Raw genomic sequence first — 26,723 nt, 5'->3', positions numbered from 1 at the left:
TAGTTGTTTTTTTTTCCTGTGTAATAATATTCAACATTGCTATTAATACATTTTTCAAAAAATCCCTCTGCAAAATGGGTTCAAAAACATAAACAACTGTTGGATACTGTTTGTCCGTGATTTGAACAAATCGTGGCAGGATCAGCCTGATGTTATTTGTATCCCACTGTAACTTTACTGTATAAAGAGCTCACATCTCCAAAATGTCAGGAGTAGTTAGTCATTACAACAAGTGTTTGTGAACTACAAATCAAGAATGTGGGATCCTGTTTGTCCGTGATTTAAACAGCCCAGCGCTGCTCCCGACGAAGGGAAAACCAATTCTGCAGGGAGACCTACCTCAGCACTTGTGCAGGTGAAGATTTGCTTCACCATATTTTCTAGTCTTTGGCTTAGAATGAAGTTGGTTTGGAAACATATTCAGCGATGCTTCATCTCCTGCTTTGCGTTTGTGTGAGCGCCCGTGCTAGCAGTGTCCAAGCCTTGTTTTTTTGTTTTTTTTTTCCCTTTTCATGCCGCGCCCCCCCTGCAATGGCTCTGCGCCCCCCCTAGGGGGCGGGCCCCACACTTTGGGAAGGTCTGTCTTAAAGTATATTAACAACAAGTTGGGGATGGGCTAATTTTTTAAGGCACAATAGAATTCAGACAGCATTTAAAATGTGAAAAAACTTGTCACATAATACACATTTAAATATGTATTAAATGAGTTCACACATCTGCATTAACATATCCATCACCTTCCTGAACCTTGCCAGGGGGCATTCCTGGCTGTTTTTGGGAAAACAAAGATGGAGGTAACGGATGAAAAGACTCCACAGAATATCTTCCATGTTTTCCAAGTGGAAGAATAACTTTTTATAAACATCTTTTCAAAGGAGCTTTGAAGTAGGGCTGGGTCTCGTCACGGATTTCTATAATTGATTTGATTCGATTTCAGTATCAGTACATATCTATATTTTTATCATGGTAGAAGCAAAACAGCCGAAGTAAGAGGGAATTTATGATGATGTTTATCAAATGTGAAGCGTAGTTTCGATCGTCTTTTGCTGCTGGTTCAGTGAATTTTGGTCAGAGAGTGACGAAACCTGCAGCAACAGAATCTGTGAGCTGTCGGCGTGTCTGTGCACGTGCCGTCGGGTGAACGATCCACGCTTTGTGTTTACATCTTTGTGAGGATCCGTTTACCTGCTCTTTAATCGTTTGCTTTTTTAGCTGTTTGGTGGTTGTTGAAATACTTCTGTCAGCTTTTACCTGAGATTGTGGCATTTCTGGAAAAATACATTTATATTTAAAAATTCAGGATTTAATGATTTGATATCACTTTATTCAAGCTAAAATCGATTTGAATCAGCGAAATCTATATTTTAAACCCACCCCGATTTTTAAGGCAATCCATATTGCTCATTTTGGTACCTTTTTAATATATGAACATTATATATCTTGATATAAATATGTATTGATATATATAATCTGGTCTTCTGTAATGGAAATACAAAGATTTACATTTTTGTTTAAGGACATTTGAGGATGACTTCGCTTGTTATTCATACACCACTTCATGACTTCAGGCTGGACACAGACGGCAGAGCCGATCCTGCTTCTGCTGTCAAAACCTTCCAACGAGCCACCGCTGGCACCAGATGAATAACCACCTCAATCAAGCGCACACAGTAATATACAAAATGACTGCGTGGGGGTAAAACCTGTGATTTATTTCCACGTGCAGACGCAGCTGTGAGAAATTACACTTTTTCCCAAACAGCTTTTATTTGGCGCTTTGTTTTTATGTTGTAGAAAATGGGTTGGTTCAAATCGGCGGATGAGGTCGTGATCAGCCAGTGGCACCGAGATGCAGTCACAGAAAACCTGATCAGCGCTTTCTTACGTAACGCCCAAAATCAAAAATGTAAATGAAAGCAGAGAGAGATGAAGCCAATGTCTTTGAAAAGGGTTGTTAACATTCAAAGCCTTTTAAGTGTTCAAACAGACAAAAAATTCTCCTCTCAGGGATAGAAAATGCATGCACGTTGTCTCGGTATGAAATCCAAACTTCTCTATCTCCTCCGTGCAGCCGGCGCTCTAGGTAAGCTGACTTTGACCTTGAAAGAGGAAGCTGCAGCGAGCGGGAGAACAGCTAATCGGCGGGTACGAAGCTCTCGCTGTGTGTGTGTGAACAGAGAAAATAAGACACAGTGCTATTGACAGTTTTATAACACTCTTAGCTCCATGCAAACTCTTCCCTGACACCCAAACACACACATTATCATTCACATGCATGCTCCTTCACTGGCCAGAACAGGCTAATCTGTTATTTACTGATGCCCCTGTTCATTTAACAGCAAGAAAGAAGACTAAATGACCTCTGCACAAAGGCAGCTGTCAATACAGCCATGATTGGAAAGCCAGAATTGGGTCTGCTTGGAGTCTTTTCAGCGGGGGGGAAAAAAAGCCACGAGTCGATATGAGTATATTGTTTAGACAGTGAGAAGATGGGGCATGACGGTGTGAAGGTTTTAAGGGAAAGGCAGCAGTCAATACCACAGCCTTCGACAGGAGGGACACAAAGGATGTGGGGCCAACAGGGGCCCAACGAGACTCTAAAGAGACCGAGGTGGATCGATGGAAGTTGTTTTGAGTCTGACAGAAAGATTCAGTGGTGAATAGTGACAAAGAGACTTTTGGAGACTTTTAAATCCCTCGGTAGCCCCACCCTAAAGACTAGTAATAAATAACTAGTAAAATCATTTGAAAAATTAGCATCATGTTCTATTCACAAGGACTTGAAACTAGCGACTGAAACCATAAACATGTCAGGAAAGTGTTTACTCGAGTCAGAGATCAAGTTACAGGTGGGGTCATAGATTTCTATACATTATGATTTTTTGCAGGATTTGCCCCCTACTGGTCATTAAAAGAATTCAGTTTATTATATGCAAAGTTTTGTGTCCTCATTTGTCTTTAACATAAATCAGCACGTATCATAAATCCATCCACCAGACTACTTCCTACAGTAAGGATGAGATGCTCTCATAACCACAAGCCACCTCACAAAATGTCCTCAAAAGCCACTGAAATGTTTTTGTACCTATTTAACTTTGTGCTTCTGGCAAGTGTGGTAAATCCTCAGCTTCCTTCATCCAATCTCATTCCCTTATTGTCTCTTCTCTCTGTATAATTGTTGATCTGGATTTTATATTCTGTTCACAACATCCTCGCGCAAACATAATTAATAAGAGCAGATTAGCACCACTTGAGTTCAGGATGTTAAATTTCACAGCGTGTCGAGTCTTCCTAACCCCAGGAGTTCAGTATGAGCCGTCCTAATCCTCCCTCTGCTGCTGCGTCCATCCAGCTGCACCGCCACCACGTCACTGCAGCCGAGTTAAGACGAAACATGTTAGGCGCCGATCTCAGAGGTCAACTAATCCATCCGGCCCGCTGACTTTCCAGCGAGATAACACTTATAATAATGACACAAGCTAAGACTTATCACAGCATGAGTGGAAGCTAATTAATAAAGTCATTATTGAACTTCAAAAACACTCCTGCATGTCAGTAACTCAGACTTTCATTACACTGAGGCAGAAATCTGAGGGTTGAACAATTTAAAGTCCTGTAAAGAAAACGATTAATTTGTCTTTTGGCGAGATAATATGTGATTTGACTCTCATTATAAATTGTGGCAAAACAATTGCTACATTATCTTTTATTAACTTTTGACTAAATAACTGATTGACAGTCACTGTCGCTCTGTTTTGTGTTTCGGTGGTTAGGGAGTGAAAGCTGGAGCGATGTGTTTGCATATATATACAAAAAGATCCTATAAAATCATTTAAATGATAAGTTCAGTGACTCGATGATGGCAGCTGAATGATGAGGACATGCACCGCTGCACCCACCCAGTCTTCTAACAGGGAAATGAAAGACTAAACTTTCAAAATAAGAGCACAGGGACTATTCACTTGTAATTTACTGGCCTTAGTGTAACACTCAGCTGAATCTAAAATAAAGCTAGTGCTAAATCTGTGCAGTTTTTTCTTACTACCGCTCAGTATGTCTGATATACCTCTAACTCATGGTTTCTTAGAAATCCCAAGAAGCTTGTTAATCAAAGAAATGATTTTCTTATAAGCAGTGGATCAAGCTAAAAACATAATGTGATAAACATGTTATAGTATTGCTCCAGAGTTACTGAAGGGGGATAAGTGATTAGTGCAACCATGACCTATTGACAGAAGTGAATGGAAAAGCTTTCATGGCCTGCTGAGTCTATGAAATATCAGAGGTTTTATTGAAAAGTCATTAAACTGTAATCAATTACTGCAAAGCATAGCATCAGCCTCTGAATCCAGCTTACAGCAGCCTCTTTAAAACTATCGACCTCCGACACAGAAAAAGCTCGCTGGTTCGGTGGCAGCGAGCAGAGCGACAGCTGAACCGCGCCGGGTGGGGGAGCTGGGAAATGCACCCTGAGCTACACAACAACAGCCAGTCAGTGCAGCCTACAGCCAGCTGCACAGCTTTAGTCAGCTACACAGCCACACAGAGGCACGAGCATTCAGCAGCTCACGAGGTCGAGCCTGTGACGGCTGGTGGTTCAATCCCTGGCAATAAGTACCAGACCATTTACACCAGTGGGAAGATAAGGCCTCACACGAGATCACATGAATCTCACTGAGCATGCTCAGAGAGCTTTAATGCTGCAGCACTTAGAATTCCCAAAAAGTCTGTGAGCTACTATAAGTGACAAATTTAAGAAAACGAAATCTTTGACCCTTCAGTGAGGCTCTGTTACGCTGTGGGTTGGGTCCACTACGGTCACTGCAACATCAGTACAGTCATGTTCTGAGTGCCAGCCTGTATCCTAACACCTTCTTTAGGGGACTGTGGACCCATGCAAAGCTGGACGGTGAAACCTTCAACAGTGATAAAAAACATGATCAACATAAAGTCAATGGAGCTCATTTCATCCACGTTTTGACAGACAACACAAAAGGCCAATGATAATGAGAACAGCGCCGTGCTGAACCAATCGTGTGGTTGGAATAAAATCTCAGGAGTAAAAGAAAAAAACCTTATGCCTGAAAAAAAATTGTGATTTTATTTATACGGTTATATTTATCGATATCGACTGATACTAAAAACATTATTGCAATAAGAGTTTTTTCCCTATCGACCAGCCGTAGGTTCATCCCTCCAGTAGAATTCCAGAGACGCATGCAGACCATACGCTGCATCCAGCGACTGGACTTTTTAAACATCTGGCTGTTATTCTCCTACTGTTGCCTTTGAACAAACCAAATAAAGATGACCTTGTTTTATTTCAGTGTCTCTAATGCATTTGCAGTCATTTATGACTACATTTATACTACATTTGTTTTTAAAACCATTTTCACACATGCACCCAAAATCTGCCAAACATTACCGAAAGGGGTGGATGTCTGGCTAGTCTTTAACCCGCCAGCTCTATAGCACAAAGCCTGTGAGATACTAGATTGCACCAGTATGGGAATGGTAAAGCTAATATTCCAGTGCATCAGAGCATTTGCTACTATCGAGTGGGTGACATGTAAGCAGGTAGCTCCCTCACCTAAACCAGTATTTCCAGTAATTCCTGGGGTAATGTCACTCTTTCCAGGATGCATATCTATGTCAAATCCGAACAATAATCCCTTCTAAGTTGGGCAAAGCCTCACCTATGATCAAATATACATGCAAGTCTCTGTTTATAATTTAGATGTATTCTGCTAACAAACGGTCAAAGAAGCTCACCGAAGAATTACCCGAGAAAGATAATTCAACGAGCTCTAAAGCATTCAAACACTGAATGGTATCATCACCATAAAATGCCAAAGATTCAAAGCATTTAAGTTAAAGTCAAATCTAAAACTGTGAAAATTACACACATATATATATATACCTGTCCAAGCTAAGGAGTCCAAACCACACATACACAGTTAGTGAATTCATAATGATGGACAAAAGCAGGTCCGCACCATCGGCAACAAAAAGCCAATTTAATGATCGACTAACTGTTTAGCTCAGTTTTTATTATACAAGAGAACAAAATGTGAAATTAAAAAGAGCTCAAGCAACAACAAAAATACGTAATGATGCTTATAAAGCCTGAAATACCCGAATCTGACAAAGAAGATAAAAAACAGTTTAACATTAATCCTCTTTCCAATACTGAGAACTGCTGAGCTGAGAGCTAACAAACTGTGCCACATTGTACTTTAAAGTGCAAATCATCACCTTATTTCAAATATAGTGGTTTCCCTTCGACTGCTGAACACAGAAAAACTTTAAGAAGCTGCAGAGTTTGTGTACGATACGTCCTTGACAGCTGAATGTGCCTAACAGCACGATAGTCATCGATAGTAACGAATCCAGCTGCAGTCAGTGAAGCAGCACTTCTGCTGATTGCTGATGTTCTGACCTGAGTTTTTACTCTTTTCTGTGGTAGCTTTGAGTTAAAGCAGAAAACTTGACCTCTGACCTTGAGGTTGAGGTCACTTAGTTTCAAACTTGTCCGAGATGTTTAGTAGTTGAACCTGGGATATCAATTTGAAGCTCCTATGTCGCCTCATTCTCGAGTTTTCTCATTGACAAACTTGGCTTTCCACACCACCCGCTCATCAGCTCACCAGCAGAGTAACAACAATACCCCAGCAGCCTTTTTCAGCCGATGGGTAACAAATATGACTCCTCAGCCGAAGTCATAAAAGGTAACAATAAGCCTACAGGCTACAGATTTGATGACTTTCTTTCCAGCATCACAGCTCAAGCTGAAATAAACTGTGAGTGAAGCTTTCAGAGCCCCCTCCCCCCGCGGCTTATAACAAGACAATATTGTGATTTTTAGCAAAAAATTACTGGAAAAACTGTTTTATCCTAATCATCTTGTTTTCATTATCGGAAGCCAAAATCTTAATTAAAATTAAAATCCAATTAATCTCCCTGCCCTACTGCAGGGGGTATGTTCAGTTTTCATCTCTGAGTCAGACTCCATAAACTGTCTAAGCAAGTTTTACTGGGAGCTGCAGGGAGTCCCATGTTTCCCCAAATCTTTCCAACAGAGGTGAAGACAGAAAAGTGAGCACAGAGCCACAGTGGACACATTATAAATTAACCTGAATTATCCTTCCAGACCAGAGACACGCTGTGTGTATGCGCTTTGATCTGTAGCTTTGGGCTTCATGTTGTGTGTTTGTTTCTGCATAACCCTAAAATAATGCATTTCAAGACCAAGTATAAGAGCTCTTCATCGAGTTGCCCGTCACATGTTCGTCTACGCTCCTTTCAAGTATTACAAGTCACTCTGGGAAATCTGCCAGACATGAAAGAGCTGACGGCTGATTTATAAAATATATTTCGTAGCTAATTGCTGATGTGAGGAGCTAATTCTGAAATGAGATGTGCACAGCACTCGAGAGCATTTCACACTCATCTTAAAAGAAATACGTCAAGTCAAAAGAAAACACATCTGAGAGGCTGTGTGACGTTTTCATCAGACCGAAGACTCATAATCACAGGCAGTTAAACTCACTGAATAATCCACCTCAGGTGAGAGCGTCTACCAGCGCACACACAACCATCTGCAGCATCTCTGTTTTTGCTTCTTTGATGTTTGTTGTTGCTCCTCACTACACACTTCGAGAAAACACACATTTTTTTTACAAAGGAACCTATTGTGATAACAATATAACACATTGATAACACATTGCATGAAATTTCCAAAAGCTATGCATCTTTCAGACTTTTAAACAGCTGATTCCTAAAATAAAGCGTTATTATGATGGCCAGATTAGTCAAACCAATGCTATAAAAACAAAAATCATATTATTTGCAGTATAGCAACATGACTCCTGGACTGACACAAAGGTTTCTAAGAACAACAAGTATGTAAATTATGCCGTTCTTACTTTATGACAGTTCTCCATAAAAATGATTCCCATTTACAAATCCAAAGCGAGAGACTTTAAGCTCTGCGTTCTGCTTTTCCTGGTTTTCTGTCATATATAAACTGTTCCAATGATGGATATTAAACCAAGTTTCAAATAACAAGGAAACTGAATCAAAGTGAGCAAAAAAGCAGCTCAGGATTCAGACTTTTTTTTTACTCTTGCCTCGGTATGATGTCATACTGAATGGATGTCCCTAATATGATGGGAGCCAATCAGAAATGTTGATCTAGCGGGAGGGTGACGTCCACGAATGGACAAAATGGGCCTAGAAACGAGCAGAGCAGGTCGTCTGTAAACCGAAACCAACAGTTCAGGGACGTCTGCAGGATGTGGAAGAAAACCTCTGACCAACCCAACAATTTATCTCAGCGCTCACACGACAATCCTCAGACTCTGTTAGCACCAAACAAACCACGTTGTCAGAATTCAACTGATGAATAACAACGCTGACTTGAACTTTCACTCGTGACAGCAAACAGGAAGAAAACAAAGCACAAATGGACGGCATTTAAAAGCTTTTTTTTACTGAACACACAAAGTGCTGCAATACAAACCACATTCACTTCTTCACACTGCATTTATTATAGTAGAAATACACCACATTATCGTAGAGAGGCACCAGTGATGTTAGGGCCAGTTTCTGAATGAAATCATTGGCTTTCTGATTAATGGAAAACACTCTCGATACCTCCTGAGCTTTTCAACGAGATAAAAGAAAAAAGGGGGTCAAATATTTTAGTGTGCAAACCATGCAGTGAAAGGTTTAACTTGCAATTATATCATTTCAGCACATTACTGTGGATTACTGCAGGGTTAGCACTTGGTCGCCAGTACCAGGACACACTCACTGACTGCTTTGCATCAATTCATAAAATCCCTAAACTTAAAAAAGAAAGTTATCCCTTTGCCTGCATAAATCTCAAAATAACAATTTAATCCTGCCAAAGAGGTTCAAGAAGCTTCAGTGGTTCAGATTATCTGTCTGACTGTTTGTTAGCAGGATTACCAAACGTTATGGGCAGATTTCTGTACATTTTTCACCAAAATTATGATTGATTTCATTTGGGAGTCAAACTGGATGTGGAGCCTGGACATTTTGGAACGATTCTTTACTGCAGCAACATGGACCCAGCTTTGAGATTTGAAGGTTTTTGACTGTATAGGTCACAACAAACAAATAAGCAACTGATTTGAAATTTCCAAAAGCAGAACAGGAGGCAGGCTCCGCTCCTGCGGAAGCAGCTTCCTGTTTGGGTTCAGAAGACACCCTGTCTACTTTTAAGATCCAAACTTTTAATTAAATTCAATTAAATTGGTTCAACTTTACGTACATATTTTCAACAACATTCGCCTCAAGATACTTTATATTGTAAGATAAAGACCCTGCAAAGTTAGAAAGAAAATCCCAACAATCAGTCAGCCCCCTATGAGCAAGCAGTTGGGAAAAAGTGGGAAAAAATAATTCCCTTTTAAGAGGAAGGAACCTCCGACAGAACAGAGGCACCTATTTTTACCTGCCTATGATTAATAGTTCTGTTTATTGTTTGTCGTTTCTTCATCAACCCCCTACATGTAACAGCAAATAGCTAAAACAGAGTTCTTCCTCCCCAGTGTCGATGCTCATATTGTTAGTGTTGTCTGTCTTAGATTGTAGAGTCTTTACCTTATAAACACAAACACAAACTGAACTGAAATAGAATTTAAGTTTCAGTCTGTAAACCGAGAGCCGTGTAAAGCAAAGATTCCACAAAACGAGCTGAGAAATCAAATAGTTGAGCTGTAACATCTCCCTCCTCGAGGGAAAGTTCAACGACAGGCCACTAATGGATTACAGCAACATGCCGCTCACTCTCTCGCCATCAATCAGATACTAAGTAGCAACAAAACTGCTCAGAATCGTGTTCTGCTTCATTAGCTTGCGTTGTTTACTTCCACATCTGATGATCAGCTCTTCAGTCGATGTTGACAGACTGCTGCGGTTATTTGAAGCTTTCTGAGAGCTCTGTGTTCATTTCTTGGTGCTTTCAGGGACTCAGACATATATGATGATGGTGCCATAAGACAGTCTGACAATCAAAGGCAAGCACATTTAGAAATATCACCCTCTCGGCTGTTCACCTGCACACTTCCATATGAAGCATCTGACTCTAAAAGACCTCCTGGAATTTGATGCATTTTTACCAAAAAAGATTAAAGTTATTGTTTTCACCCGCAGGGGGCGCTAAACCTATGTGGAGCTCAGCTGCATTTCAGGCCCTCCTTTGTGTGTGTGTGTGTGTCTGTGTGTGTGTCTGTATGTGTTGGACAGCTCCTGGTGCTGAAACCTGCAGCACTCTGAGGCAGTCACACCAGGCTGCTGTCACAAACTGACGCATTTCATTATTAAAACACGAAAAAATCAAACCACCTGAGCCAGAGTCGGGGAAGCACAGGCGACACAAAACATCTCAGGTAAATTCACACCTGGTCGTGGAGTCTACGACTGTAATTGTGCGCTCTAAAAGACGGGAAAACACACGTGCCAGCTGCACATAAACTGACTGTAGGTTTGGAAAGTGAAACATCATCACACAGCTGAGAGTTCCGGTAAATATCAGCGCTCCGTAAAAAGATAAAGTTTCAGGGAGGAGAAAGAGGAAGATAAAGCAGCTGCTTCGGGCAAACGAAAGAAGACAGAGCAGAGGAATGGAGGAGACGTGAAAGCAGGGTATGTCGAAGGCTCACCTGGTTGCTGGAGAGCTGCACATTCTTGGAGATGAGCAGCTGGACCAGGATGTGAAGCCCCGAAGTGAACAGGCCGGCCAGGATGGCCCAGGTGAGCGGCAGCGGCAGCATGCTGTAGGTGGCGAACAGAGTGAAGAGAACGTACCCCACCCCGTCGCCCAGCAGCCCGTAGCCCAGCCCTGCCGCCAGGATCTGCGTGGCCATTGCCACCCAGGTGACCACGCCGCTGTACTGCAGGTAGCTGTGCGACGTGGTGTCCTTTCGCACCACCACTAAGGCACAAATAACAACTTCGATGCCCGTGAAGAAGCCCAGGAGCGTCCCCTTGATGGGGTCCATGGGGATGGAGGCCAGGGTGAGGTGCAGCACCAGCAGGGTGAGCTTGGTCACCACGTCCAGGATGTTCATCACCACCACCGACTTGCGCCTTTGGCCCAGGAAGTAGCGCTGGTACAGCCGCTCCAGGTCGCGGGACTTGAAGGAGTTGCGCAGCGTGGGGAAGATCACGCCCCGATACGTGTAGCCCCAGTTCAGGAAGAAGTCTGAGTTGCTCGGCGCGCAGTCGATCTGCAGGAAGCCCAGGTCGCTGCTGGCGCGCTCCGGGAACACTTTGGTCCCGCCGTTGTTGTGCCGGTCTCCCACCGACGTCCGCCCTGCCGACTGCTTCCGCGCCCCTTGGCTCGGGTCGTAGGGCTCGTCCGGCCCGATGCCCTTCACCCCTCCCCCGCCCTGCTCGTGGATGAAGCGCTGCTCGGTGATGTGCCGCACCGCGTTCTGCCACAGCAGCCGTTTGGGTCGCGCGCTGCCGCTGCTGTTGCTGTTGTTGCTGCTGCTCGGGGTCTTGTTGATGGTGTACAGCTCCTCGCTCGCGCTGGAGCATCGGACCTCTGACAGCTCCATGGCAGCTGCCACCGCGCGCGCTGGTCCCGTTTGTCTGTGTGTGTCTTCGCCGCACTGATTACAGGCTCGTAACCCACCCTTCCCGCGCGTTAAGGAGCTCGGCGATTTTGGGGGAGACAACGTCCTCTCGTGCGCACTGAACTGGGGGCGCGTGCTTCTCTCTTGGGTTGGAGGTCATTGTCGCGCGAACGATTCCAAAAACGAAAAAAACCCGCACAGAAATCCTACTGGAAAGGAAAAACATCTCCAAGATGAACCGCGCGCATCGTCAGAAGCGTCTCAAAACAACAATAACAACAACAATCACCGGGTGGCGTGTCCAAGCTCGAGCCACCAACCGTCCGCACCATCGGGGTGCCGCGGCAATCCAGGAGCGGGAAAAACGAGGCGGGGACACGAGGAGTGCACGCGGCACAGAGACCAGATTTCCAAATGGCTCGTGCGTCGTTGGCACAGCTCGGTCCGCTTTACCGTGCCATGGCTGTCCTATCTGCGCCTGCAGCACGAATATTCACATTAATTCCAGTCTTCTGTCTTCTACACATGCACACACACACGCGAGTACACAGATCCAGACAGCGGTGAGGTCAGCAACTCAGAGAGGAGCAAAAAAACACGAAAAAACATCCAAAAATCTTGTTCTCTTAGAAACTCGGCGACGACTCAGAAATATCAACTTGTTGTTGCGCGCGAGACTCCAGATTAAAGTCGAGAGCGCGAGCCACTCAACCCTCCTCAGGCCTCCCCATCGAAACGGGGGGGGGGGGGGGGGGGATGCAACACCTGGCTGTGAGATCTGAGAGAGCCGCCCTCGGTCACAATCCTACCCGCTTCTTTCTGAGAGGACGGCGCGCGAGACGGAGAGCGTCTCCATGGGAAGCGTCCAGTAAATAATGCCTTCTGCCTCCGCGTGCTGTGCGCGCGAGGCTGACAGAGAGCGAAGCCTCCTTCCTCCTCCTCCTCCAGTTCCTCGTCCTCCCGCGAGCCGTCTCTCTCCGCGTGAGACCTCCCGGGTTTGGCTCTTTCTCCTTCTCCTCCTCTTACTCCTCCTACGGTGTTTTTTTTTTTTTTTTTAAAGGGCGTGCAGTAGCACCCGCGTGGAGTTGATTTGCAGAGAGCGGGAGACTGGTCAGCGAGTTGCACCGGGGGGCGAGCGTGTCAGCTACGCTCCAGTTTGACGTCACACCTCCGCGCGCGCGTGTGTGTGCGCTCCCCTCGTCTTAACCGTCCCTATCATCCCACGCTCTTCTCCTCCTTTGTCTTTTTTCCTTTCTCTCCCCTCCATTGTCTGCCCCTCTCCTTTTACTCTCTCTCTTCTCAGCTGCCCAAATTTGGGATTAAACGGTGTCGCTTAAGCATAGCCTACACACTGTTTATGATTTCCCTGGGCTGCTCTGTAGCTTCCTATTATCCTCTGTCATATTTACATACTGCTGCAGTGGAGGAGGCTCGTTTTAGTCCAAGCCTCAACCTCCAGGGCTGTAAAACGAAGCCAGTGCAGAAGTGGACTGCAGTTCCTCTTACGGCCACATGAGGCTGGATCCCAAAGTGAGTCGATCCCCACTGACTCCCATGTTAAAATACCCATTGTTACAGCTAAAGTAACCATATTTACAGCAGGCTACAAAATACACTGTAGCACGTGTAACTAAGTTCACCCTATATAACAACCAAACGGGGCTAGAATCTGTTTAAAACTCACTCATTTGGATTCAGGAGTTAGGAGTATCTTTCGTCACCTCCACTAACTGAAGCCACTGACTGTAGTTTCTTGGGCATTTTTAGTGCAGCTATCTGTCAAATATTACAGCGTGCTGTCTTGATCCATGCTCAATCATCCAGGTAAGGAAATCCCAAAAACATGATTGTTTTCATCTGGCTCAGGAGGTAGAGCAGGTCATCTACTGATCGGAAGGTTGGTGGTTTGATGCCTGGCTCCCCCAGTCTGGATAATAATAATAATAATAATAATAATACATTTTATTTAAATAGCGCCTTTCAAAGCACCCAAGGACACTGTACAACAGATAAAAACTGGAAATATACACAATGATAAAAATAGAAGATAAAAGTTAAAAACATACAGAAATTTAAGAATAGGCAATTTTAAACAGATGAGTTTTGAGGGTGGACTTAAAAAGAGAGAATGAACTAATATTTCTGAGGTCCGGGGGTAGGGAATTCCAAAGTCGAGGGGCAGAGCAGCTAAAGGCCCTCCCTCCCATTGTGATCAGACGAGCAGAGGGAACAGAGAGAGAAAGAGAAGATGAAGATCTGAGGCAGCGGGCAGCTTCATCTGTAATAAGTCAGAGAGGTACGGTGGAGAGAGAGAATGAATAGCCTTGAATGTATACAGAATTATCTTAAAATGGATGCGAAATTTGACCAGGAGCCAGTGAAGTTGCTTCAGGATTGGGGAGATGTGGTGGGTAGAAGAAGTCCTAGTAATAATACGGGCAGCAGAGTTCTGGACACGTTGGAGCTTGTTGATAGATTTTTGTGTAAGGCCAAATAATAATGAGTTGCAGTAGTCAATTCTAGAGATAACAAGATTATGGATGAGAATGGCAGTGGCGTGAGGTGTGAGGAAGGGGCGGAGGCGATTAATGTTACGGAGTTGGAAATATGCTGCACGTGTAATATTATTGATATGTGAGTTAAAGGATAATGTGCTATCGAGAATGACACCCAAGCTTTTCACAGAGGGAGAGATAGGGACCAGCGAGTTATTGATGGTGAGAGAGAAATTGTTAATTCTGGATAGCAGTCGTTTAGTGCCAACCAGAAGAAGTTCCGATTTATTGCTGTTGAGTTTAAGAAAGTTGGAGGAGAACCAAGAATTAAGTTCAGCTAGACAGAGGATGAGGGAGGGTGGAGGAAGAGTAGAGTCAGGTTTGGTAGAGAGATAGAGCTGGGTGTCATCGGCGTAGCAGTGGAACTGAATATTATATGGATGACAAATATCCTTGGGCAAGATACCTGCCCGAACATAAGACAAGGAAAATGGTGGTGCAGAGGCAAGTGATGTTTTAACTGCCATAAATGTCAATATTCTTAATTTATTGTGTTTATGTATTTTATTTATTTCCTTTATTTATTGTTGTTCCTTTTGGGGTAGGAACTAAGTTACATTCTGTGTTGTGCACAGGCCCCTTAAAGTGATGCAAAGGGCAGTCAAGAAAGCATGTGCAAAGAAGCTAAGTCACAAATCCATCTTTGAATGAATAATAATAATAATAATAATAATAATGGATAGGATTTATATAGCGCTTTTCTAGGCACCCAAAGCGCTTTACAATACCACTATTCATTCACTCACTCTCACATTCACACACTGGTGGAGGCAGCTACAGTTGTAGCCACAGCTGCCCTGGGGCAGACTGACAGAAGCGAGGCTGCCATATCGCGCCATCGGCCCCTCTGGCCAACACCAGTAGGCAAGTAGGGTAAAGTGTCTTGCCCAAGGACACAACGACCAGGACAGAGAGCCGAGGGATCGAACCAGCGACCTTCCGGTTACAGATGCGATTCCCAACCCCCTGAGCCACGGTCGCCCTGCCGTGGCCCCTGAAGAACCGTGGTGTTGTGTATTACCTGGAGGGAATGACAGGCGTAAATAAAAAAATGAATCTTCAGTGCCCGTTTGCAAACACCAGGATACACAAAGTCCAAGGAACTTCACAGGATGAAACAAACTTGAGTACAAGAAACTTAAGGAAGCCTAAACAGGGAACTCGACAAAGGGAAAGACAAAATAAACTACGTAGCAGGGAGTGATTACACAGTTACACACTGGTGTGAACCAGGCACTGACAAAAGAGCAAGGACACACACAGGAAGTAAAGACAAACAAGGAAAGCAGCCACAAAAATACGCTAGAACCAAATAAGAACCTGGAGCCATGACAAACATGGGCTCTTCTAGTCTGGTAATTTACCTCTCCTGCGCTCTGCCTCAGGTCCATGTTACCTGGCAGACTCACCTGGCCTCCAGCCTCTGCTGAAACCAGACTCCAGTCTGCAATGATCAAACTCCTGTCTGTGCATCATAATAAACCTTTTTAACTAAGTTCCTATCACTGCCACTTGCAGACCTCTCCGTCATACCACATGACCTTCATCAGCAGAGTCTGCATGAGTGAAACTGACAAAGCTTATGAAATAACACAACGAGCCCTAAAATCCCATTAAACTCACCATTCAGCTGTGACTACTCATCGCTTTCTGATCACTAAAGTACTTTTGATCTTGATGGTGTCTCCTGAACTATGGTCAGAGTTCCTTCAGCTCTACTGAACCTGGCTTCATTTATGAAGCTTGAAATGTTCTTTGAGGATTTACAGTACAATTATCTGACAAATACATGGCTTGCTTGTGTGGTTAATATACCACAACCCTGTGGAAGAAGTCTGTGGATCAGTTTTAGTGAGTGAAATTCCCGCATGTTGTTATTCTGTCACTTACCTGTCACTTGGCAGGTATTTGCAGGTGTTTGTACCTCTACAGTTTGCTAACCAAGCTAGCTATCTTTAGCTAACTACAAATTGGTATCATCAAGGCAAGTTTATTTATATAGCACAATTCAACAGCAAGGTGATTCAAAGTGCTTTACAGAGACATTAAAAACAAAAACAAATAAAAAGCATGATTTAAAATGGAAAAAAAAGAAAGGAACAGTAGATAAAATCAGTAGTTAAAATGTAATAATCTCTGACAAAATAATAAAATGCATGAAAAGAAACAGATGGTTGTGGATCTTGTAGGCTTTAAAACGAGGAGCTCAGACACCAGTAGATGATATTGTGGTGGCTGCGTCCATCTTTTATTTACAGTCAACACTGTATATGCAAATGTGCGCATAATATGACAGTGAAAAGGTTATACTGTAACCTGTAGAGGTGCAGGTCTGTCATTGTGTGGTGATGTGGCTTAGTTTTAGCTTAAATGAAATTTCCGTCATATTTTGACACTGCTTATTATTCAGTGATTCATTTTCCTTGTAGTTATTAAGTAAACAGAATTTACTCGCTCAGATTGTGAACGAGCAGAGACGCAGTATTTAGTGTTTCCTCTGATGTTCGGCTTCATTTATATGCTGCAGCTCGTCTTCGTGAAGACGTGGGAACTGCAGATTTACATTATTAGTCTTGTTTTAATCCCTATCAGTTCTGACGCCTACTTCTGAGGACAAATAAAGGACACGTTGAACAGTGGCCGGCTCTCACTGGCACTCGATATCATTTGGTGAGATTCTGTTTGAGGAAGGATTTCAGTAATTCTCCTTTCCTGGGAAAAAAGAAGCCAGTGTAGAGACAAGGCGGGCGAGGGGAGGGTAAAAATAGACTGAATAGCAATGAGGCAACTTTTCTCCTGCCCTGAGCCATGTGTGAGTCAAAGTAGGGTTTGCTTCTCCTCATAAGGACCCCATGCAGCTCCTGGAGGTTTAGCGGGGAGTAATTTCACCCAATCTAATCGCGGTGCGGCGAGCTCCAGCGAGCCTGCTTCTCTCGGATAAGGAAAAGTGGGACAAGATATTCACACACAGCAGGAGACCACGGAGTCTCCAGCGTGCTCGTTTCCCTCCCCAATACTCTGACTACTTTTTGGGCATTTTCACGGCGCTATGACTTAATCTGAATTAATCTCACTTTAACAAGCGTCCCCTTGGCAAGACAATGAGTAGCGATGTGTGGAGGATGACTGTCAAAACATCTCTGGGGAGTTCTTTCATAATTAATTTGAAGCTTGTGATTAACATGCGAGGGCCTCCCAGGCTCAGATTAGATTCATTCTCAAGTTATTTTATGGACGTTTTACTTCATATCAGAGCAGATTTGAATGAGCCCCAGATTAAAGATGACTAATATTATCAAGCAGGAGTTTGTGGTGCGTTTATTTGTTTGATGGTTTTCTTCCATGTTTTTTAATGGCTGCACCTTCCTTGTTCATCTCCATGCTTTAACCACTCCCTGTTTATTTTGGTAGTGTTTTGTGTGTTTTGGCTGGTTCTACTTCCTGCCTTTAACCAGTTCCCTGTATTCTGGTTGTTTGCTCCGCACTCATCGCCTCCATCTGTGTCTTACTGCTTGCACATGCATCTCTATCCTAAGCTGTTTGCTAGCTGGTGGAGGTCTCTCCTTTGAAATCTTTTGGTCGTTTTCTCCACTTTTGTTTGCCAGTTTTAGTTTTTCGGCCAAGCATGAAGTGAATTTTAGAGGAGACTAGATGCAAACATAATGGGAGGTAGGTGGGGTGCCAGAAATGAGAAGGCTTCCACCCACAAGTCAAGAGTTTGCATTCCATCAAAGCTCCACTTTCTAGTTTTACTTTGGTTTTTCATTTTTGGTTGTAGAATATTCCGAGTTTGTCCCCCAAATTCTCTAACAGCCCCTGACCGAGGGAAACTGTAGGGAAACATAGAAAAGGGGGGAAAGAGCCCAGAGTCACAAATCAGTGTGATGGTTTTTTGTCTTTTGAAAATTGATCTCTGAAATCCTGACAACCAAGGGACAAAAAGAAAACCTCAAACGGGGTTTAGTATAGACCAGTGATGGGACCTCAGAGGGTTAATGAACCATATATTTGCTATTTGTAGAGTCTTTTTATTATATTCTCTGCTTGAATATGGACCATCAGTAAAAGCATAAACATAATAAAAATGCTCCATGTAAACAGCTGACTCATAAAATTTCAGGGATTAAGTCTGATTAAATCCTGGCTGCGCTCTTACCGGCGACGCCGTCCGTGTTTTTGTAGATGTGCTTTGGAATGCAGTTTTGTTTGTTTCTCAAAAAGGCGACTTTCAATTTGCTCTTCAGAAAATGAGTTTATTAATACAAAGTCACAAAAATTAGGAGCAGCTAATCCACCGAAGGAGCGAGCCAAAGCGAGATCGCCATCAGAAGGAGAGAGTGTGTGCACGTAGCTGCAGAGCGTGACCTCTGAACCCTGACACTGCAGCCTGATCGTGCTTCGAGAGCTCCTCGTTCACAGAGCAACATTTTTAAATCGGATGCGAAGTGTTGGTGTGGCTGTAACTGATTATTCAGTGCTCATTTACAAACACTGCAGACATTTCAAATGTCAAACCTGCCTCCATGTGACTTCCTAATTTCACATTTCACGCTGATCTTGTCAAAGAGAGCCCAAATACAAACAGCGTGCCCCCAATTGAACGATTACTTTTGTATTTGTGAAGTTTTGGACGTGATAATTGTCGGTGTTTCTTCTTTTAAAGGTAATGAATTCGCTTCTTTTGAACGAAATCCCTGAAAACCATTAACTAAAGCATGTTTAATTGCTTTATGTTAATGCGCTGTCATGAAAATCAGGTGCTGATGCGAGTCTAGGCCATTTAAAGCAAAACCCTTCATTTACTTTCCCGCTGCCACATTAGAGCGTGCATACATCACCGCGCGTCCGTCAAAGTGTCACCGTTCCCTCGAAATTAAGCTGTTTGCCATTTCGCCCAGACCCGCTCATTTCAGGGTGTCGACGCCCTGACGGCTCCACAGGGTCACGCGTGACAGCTCATCAATTGCACGGGGCCATAATTTGAGGTTTCAATGATGAGATGACAGGAAGTGAGGGACGCCTCAGCCTCTGTTCATATGCGCTCCCATCAAGGGTGGATGTGTCCTTTCCCCGAGACATCAGCTGATGATGTGCCAAGGCTGCACTTCCTGCACCGGCCGAGCCCCACGGATAGCTCCAGAGCGAAAATAGGTCCTACCTTGAATAATGGAGGGAGACATGGGAAGGTTTTTAGCTCTGCAGGAGTTTTTATTCTCATCATTCGTCTCCGCTGGAGGTTACAACCTGCCCTGAGCAGAACATCTTTCTTTCTTTCTTGTTGTATTTTGTTTAATTTGAGGTCCAACGTTTTGTCTATGATTCATAAAGGGCTGCAGACATATTTCCAATTAAGGAAGCACTTAGTATAAACACAGCTGGTGGTTAATGTTTGCTTTTAGGCGATGGATGAGCCCGCTGTGAGCACTCCTAACATTTGTACAGTCCAAGTTGAAAAGATAAAAAGATTTGCTCTTTAAAGAAAAATTATGCAAGAGGCAGAGCTAAGTCAAACATCCAATCTAGAGGTCATAAACCGGTGATCGCAGAGCCCAGACAAGATGCAGGGAAAGGAAAAAACAGGCTGCATCCATATTTAAACAAAAAAAGACAAACTGGGAATGCGACAAACCGAGCAGCAGAATCGATGGCTGAAAAATAAGCTAAAAACTGCATGCAGTTCCTCTAACGCCCAAGTTAAAATGTACAACTTATTGCAGACATAAACATATTAACAGCCTACTATAAAAAGACAAAGAAGAAGAAGAAGAAGAAGAGCCCGGGAAAGCAGAGAAAGTGGGTAAACTGCTCGAGTACAGTTTAACACAGTCTGATAACTGAGGAGCTCACAGGTGTCGTTACACAAGGACTGATGAGCTGGTTATGAACAGGTGGAGAAGAAAGAGAAGAAGCAAAACTTAGCATGATGCAAATCCCTTCAGGATAAGCTTATTGTCACGGTCTCGCTGGCAGACCGTGGGGATGTGGGGAAAGGAGGACCCAAAATGCAGGACTCTACAGTGCAACAGTGTTTATTTACAGTGGTGACAATCCGAACAACAATAAATCCCCCCGTGCGATCCCAACTCCCGTTCCGTGTCTTCTCCTTTATCCCGTGCTCCGTGCTCTGTCTCCGTTCCCTGTGTACTCTCCGTGTGCTGCCTCCTGGTCGCCACAATTCCTCCTGAGGAAACACGCATACCAAAGGCAGTCGTGAGTACAAAACCTAACAGTAGACTTGCACTAACCTTGCACAATACACTTAAGACTGACGGGAAGTCACTCAACGATCCAGCGTCGAGGAGCTCTCAGCCACACTGTTTTCAAGCTCCTCTGACGAGGCTTGATCGGCGCCAGGTGTGTGTGGATTCCTGGGTGGGACCGGTCAGCTGGCAGGGCCACACCCACCAGGCCTAAAAGTGCCTGCCACGACCGCACCCTCACATACACAAGCACACACCCCTAAACACCTGACAGTACACCAACACGGAAAAACAGGGGCCCGTTCTTCGTACCTCGCTAAGTAGGTTAGCCGGATTAGATTGTTGACGATTTCGCGTGATCCTGGATCAGTCGGTTCCCCGAAGCTCATCCGGGACTTGCTGTCATAGCAACAGAGCCGTAAGCGTAAACCTGCTCGGGAGCAGGTTTACTTTATGTAAACAGGATTAGATCGCGGCCACGCAGGTATGTCCGCTTCATTTATACGAAAGCAACAGCGATATTTTTCCACTGTTTCACCATAAATAAATATTATCAATGTAACTAAAGATAATGCAGCACCTGATCCTTTTATTGATGTCACACAGATACATACAGGTCATTTCCTAAAAAAGGGAAATGAACTATTAACATTCTATTACATGTATGTGATTATTACAGATGTAATTCATATTTCAGAGTAGTAATTGTAAATTACTTCGTGTAATCAAGATGAGAGACCACGGCTATAAAAGCGAAGGTGGATTTGGGAAGCCTGTCGCAGCCATGTCCTGTCCGTATAAGCGAGCCACCCATTGCGGAAGGTGCAAGATTGATAAGGAGAGTCCTCAGAATTCAGCGTATATTGCGGGACAGACAGGATCCTTTAGCTCAGCGCGACAGTGTGCTCATAGAGAGATATCGATATTCCCGTGAGGGTATTATTTACTTAACCAACTTGTTGACGAGGGGGTGCAGGACCACCACCTGTCTTTTTTTCCTCTGCCCTTTTCTTGGTTGCTGTTATGAACAAACTAACAGAGTATTACAGGCCAGTATTACCTTGCCAAGAGACGCAAAGCAATCTAAGAGATAAATATTACCATTCTGTAGAATACTCCTGTATTCCACTTTTACTTGTTCCCATGTTCTTGTGGGTCCTGTTGTGGCTCTAATGTGAAAGGGGATATAATATAACATATTATAATATAATATAATGCCATATGATATTGGACAATATAGTGTCATATGATAGATCTACCCTACCGCCTACTGGTGTTGGCCAGAGGGGCCGATGGCGCGATATGGCAGCCTGGCTACAACCGTAGCTGCCTCCACCAGTGTGTGAATGTGGGAGTGACTGAATAGTGGTATCGTAAAGCGCTTTGGGTGCCTTGGAAAGCGCTATATAAATCCAATCCATTATTATTATTATTATTAAATTACCTACGAGTTTGATTTGTCAGCAACTTTCTGCCAGCCCTCTCTCCTTGCTTTTGCAGCCTTTGCAGTGTTCCCTTGCGTTTTAATTAAACTCTGAAACTCCTGAAATCCCTCACTCATGAGTTCTTGCTCTGCTGCCGGAAAATACCGAGCACGCCCCTTCGACATTTTCGCCGACCAATCAGCGGGTTGCCGATCAATGTTTCTACTATCGATGCGTAGCCCCTTTTACGACACCCAGTGATGTCACATTCCTGCGTCTAGCTGTAGTAATCGTCAACAGCAGGTGTGTTCGGGGAACCGGATTAGCGAGCTCACGGTTAGCGCGATGATTTGATCTTGGATGTGTCATTTGATCTTGGATGTAGTAAGCGACGTACGAAGAACGGGCCCCAGGACAGCAGACACAACCATAATAACAACAACCACAATAATGATAATGATAATAATAATAATAATAATAATAACTACAATAGTAGTCCACACTGCTCACGGACCCCGAATCCCTGGAACTGGGTCCGTGACACTTATGTTTTGTAGATGGAGGTTTTTGATCAATATTTAAAGTTTTCAAAAGTGAAATGAAAATATGAATTTGCAAATTAACCTCCAGCTTTCAGATGTGGTGCAACAGGAAGTCTTTTGAAAAGCAACAACACTCATCCGCTGATCTGTGAAGCACATCAACTCCCACAGCTCATTTATTTATGCACAAAATTACAATATATAAAGAGACGGAGAGATGTTTCAAAGGAGAAGCCGATGCTGGACGGTACAGTGGAGGGTGCAGGACCTTAAACCAAGAGCGTGATGGTAAAGCTCATACCGTGCTTCTACATCACCCGACATGTGAGTCTGCGGCGGCGTCTGGCTGAACAGACTGTGGTGATGATGTCATCTCGAGCTGCTCCACGGACCATGAATAATGAACAACAGCTCTGAGATCAGCCGTGGAGATTTTTTTTTTTTACTCAGATGAGTCACTAAGCTGAAAGTCCTGAATTTAAATTAAGCTCATTAAGATGACAGACATCCAACGAGAATGACTCAGCCACTAATTAATTAATTAATTATTTATTGGAGATTACAAGAGTAAAACATCTGCTGACGCCTTTGTCAGTTCAGGTCCTGATGCTCATCTTGTTAACTGGGATTCAGACAACATGATGTTTTACTCCGAGTTTAATGGCCACCATTTACAATCAGTCTGAAAGACACTCGGTGTCCCGGCCAGGGCGCGTCTGTGTGTTTGTGTGCAGCAGGATCCCAGAAATATCTGCTGGAATATAAAAGACCTCCTTAAAAAGAATAAGAAAAAATGTGTTCACTGCAGTGAAGTTTTTTAAATGTAAAATGCAAAAAGATAATGATGCTGGGTACTGCATCAGATAACTCTTATCTGGCCTGCCACAAAAACCCCTCAACAAGCTTCAGTGTGTCCAGAACTCTGCTGCCCGTATTATTACTAGGACTCTACTCACCACATCACCCCTATCCTGAAGCACCTCCACTGGCTCCCAGTTCAACTCTGCATTCATTTTAAAATACTCCTCTACACATTTAAGGCTATTCATTCTCTCTCCCCACCATATCTCTCTGACTTGGTACAGATCTCCATCCCATCCCGGTGCCTCAGATTCTCCTCTTCTCTTCTTCTTTCTGTTCCTTCATTTCGTCTTATTACCATGGGGGCGGGGCTTTTAGTTGCTCTGCCCCTCGACCCCCTGACCTCAGAAACATCACTTCTTTCCCCCTTTTTAAGTCCACCCTCAAAACCCACCTGTTCAATATAGGCTACTCTGTATAACTGCTTCATGCTCTTAAACTTTGTTTTATCATTGTGTTCATTTCCTGTTTTTATGCTTCTCTTATTTGCTCTGTAAAGTGTCCTTGAGTGCTTTGAAAGGCGCTTCTAAATAAAATGTATTCTTATTATTATTATTATTACTGTGATAGCCGTGTTTGGACTTGGATAGAAAGAGGCTAGCAGGGAAAACGGTGAGCAATGAGTTCTCTGTGGGTTCACGTTTCAAGTTATTGTGATGTTTCACATTTTGCAGGACGTCAGGCATTCATCCAGCTCGTTACGTGCACCAATCAAGCCAACACGCAGGAACCACAGGCCGCATGTAAACCGTAATTCCACCCATTTCATGGACTTCACGCTGTCGATCCTCAGTATTAGCATTTTGGTGTATCCATGTTATACTTGATGCTGCTTCAATAGCACGACTGAGATGATTTCCAAACTCAGACATTAGTAGAATATATTCAAATCCAGGTGTTTGTAAATGAAGCAAAAATGATGAATCAAGACACAAATACTCACATTTAAAGAAAAAAAACAATGCAAGAAAGGACAGATGGTGTGTGTGTGTGTGTGTGTGTGTGTGTGTGTGTGTGTGTGTGTGTGTGTGTGTGTGTGTTGACTCAGCAGGGACAATATTAAGAAACTTTAATGTGCAGGACACTAAATATTTGATGTTTGGCACGGAGGTTTTCTTTGCTCTGTAGCCTGGATCCTCGCATGAAAAGGTAAGAAGCAGTTACACAAAGGCAGAAAAGAACAGTTTTACCTTTCCTCACCTTGAGGAAAGTTTGAGTCCGCGCATGAATCATACATAAAAAATGAGCTTTTATTATAAGACATCAGAAGAAGCCGGGATTTCAGAGTTCTGGCTGATCGCACGCGTTTATCTCCACCTCATCCTCATTAAAAAAATGATTTGTGCTGAATATTTAACTGCCATTCGTCACAGGCCTTTTCTCTACATAGTACAAAGTTTTATAAGTCATCTGTATGACGGTCAGAGGGATTTGAACCTCTAACCCTGCTGCTGTAATGCCTCTCCCACCTCTATGGGCCTGAACATTTTCCCTTTACCTGCAGAAACATTTCCTCTTTTCTCTTTTCAGACTCCAGCCGCCCGCTGTGAAGGTCATTTACCACCTCATTTGTCAAACCACTGCAGTAACCGCACGCCAGCGTGTACAATTTCCTTCCCGCATTATGATTTATTCCACATTATTTATTTGTGTTTGGTCAAACTGTGTTGCTGTTTGAGTAGCATGACTAATAACCTTATTAATTCCTCTGGCAGGCTGATTTCTGGTCCATTTCACCCACAGAGGACAAGGTCTCAGAGGACCTCTCCACCACAAGTTCTGAACCTGTTTTAACAAGTTTCAGGGTAGAAAAATAAGAGTTACTTACCGACGAGGGGCAGAACATAAAGACGTGTTTCGGTTTTCCCTCTGTCAGTCTGTCGACACCGCTGACGAACGAATCCTTCACCGGGAACATTTTTAAAGTGTCCAGGTGGTGAGTCCTGGTGCCACTTGAATATAAATGAAGGACATAAGCAGACTGCTACATAAAAAACTACTTTTCTACTCTCAGCACTCACAGTGCTTTCCTACTACAAGCCTCATTAACCCTTTAAAGACAAGTGAGATTTTGCGACTTCTTTGTCATCAGTGTGATTTCTTTTCTCCCCAAAAAGAAAAACAAAATTGCAAAAAATGCCTGATGTAACAATGTGATACAAATTTAAGCATCCAGGAATCGAACCACTGAACCTTCGATTCACAGATGACCTGTTCTACCTCACGTTGGTCTCTGTAGCTATTTTAAGTGTTCATAAAAACTGTATATAGAGAAAATTCTAGCATTACTTGTATGTTACTTGGTGTTATTAATAAACAGGCTGTAGGTGATTTGCAGGAATACGCTGAATAGACAGAGGTTATAATATGTCATCTCATTGTTTTGTGTCCTGTTTATTGCTGGGACCGAAGACAGACGCGCCTTCTGGCCTTAACAACTTCAGACCAGTTGGCTTAACCTTGCATATCATGAAGGGACTGGAGAGACTGGTCTCACCAGGCTTAGCTGAGATGCTCTTGCCCCTCTTCAGTTTGTTTAACAGGTTCATGTAGAGGTTGGTGATGTCACTATTTACCTGCTGCAGCGTGCTGGCTCTCACTTCGATCATATCGGTGGCTTTGTCATGCTCAGGATTTAATTTTTCCAGTACCTGTCTTATCATCCAACCATTGCTGCAGAGACAGAAGCTGTTCAGGGTGAGTGTCACCACCTAAAGCCCCAAAAATGCCTTCAAAAGTAATACCACTAATAGTATTTATGTACTTGTGCACAGTTTTCAACATTGCTGGCAGGAAGGATTTTCACCTTGACTCAGTTTCTCTCACTCCTTCATGATGGTGACTACATGATACTATCATTTGCTAAATTCCTGGTTCTTGTAGGTAAAGACCAATCATCCTCCTCCTCTCTGACAGTGCTGTATAATTATAACCCCGGAGACTGAACACGAGTGCAAATATTTACATTTTGAAAGGAAAAGTCCAAAGATTAAAAACTTAAAGACGTTGGAAGACGTGCATGTCTTTAATTTATTTCCAGAGTCCCCTGCATCCCTCCAATGACTGTCAGTCAGAGTTGGGTTACTAATCAGGTAGTTTGTGTCGTCTAAAACGACCGACACCTCAAAGAAGGTGGTTTACAGTATTTTCACTGCACTGGCTTTGGAAGGACTGGTGTGCAGCGCTACAGTTCTGTTTGCAGTGTGCGTCAGACTAGAAAATGTGTAGCTTTTGCCTCGTGTCAAGCTGGCACTCTGCCTGCACAGCACAAAATGAAGAACATCAGCACAAGGCTCTGTAGCAGTTTTAATTGTTTAGCATCTCTGTGGGCGCTCGAAACTTTAGGTGAAATTCATGGCACTGCTTATGGTCTAAAATTTAAGTATATGGGTCCTAAGTGCTGTAGTCGGTATAAGTTGCACAAAAGATCCTAATAATTCACATCCAGACACATTGTTGCTTTATGATTCATTATTAAGACTTATTTTCCTGTCAGTAAATGTCACTTCTTGCTTTTCCAAACCTCTTCAGC

At 43.5% G+C, this 26,723-nt stretch overlaps 1 protein-coding gene across 2 annotated transcripts in view; it reads right to left on the bottom strand.

Moving 5' to 3' along the window:
* Positions 1–12,828, bottom strand: part of adcy8 (adenylate cyclase 8 (brain)) — a 127,565-nt gene extending 114,737 nt beyond the window's left edge. For both annotated transcript variants that reach the window (XM_085256037.1, XM_085256038.1), the window contains exon 1: positions 10,692–12,828. In XM_085256037.1, the coding sequence (XP_085112163.1) occupies positions 10,692–11,591 (900 nt within the window). In that variant the 5' untranslated portion in view covers positions 11,592–12,828. The remainder of the gene's footprint in view (positions 1–10,691) is intronic.
* Between the last annotated feature and the right edge of the window lie 13,895 nt (positions 12,829–26,723).

The sequence above is a fragment of the Mchenga conophoros genome, linkage group LG18, assembly GCF_057382185.1.
Source record: "Mchenga conophoros isolate Kocher_MC1m ecotype Shallow Benthic linkage group LG18, M_conophoros_male_GT1.1, whole genome shotgun sequence".
Classification (NCBI taxonomy): Eukaryota; Metazoa; Chordata; class Actinopteri; order Cichliformes; family Cichlidae; genus Mchenga; species Mchenga conophoros.
Note: the sequence above shows the minus strand (reverse complement) of the source record. Positions and strands in the feature narration are given on the sequence as shown.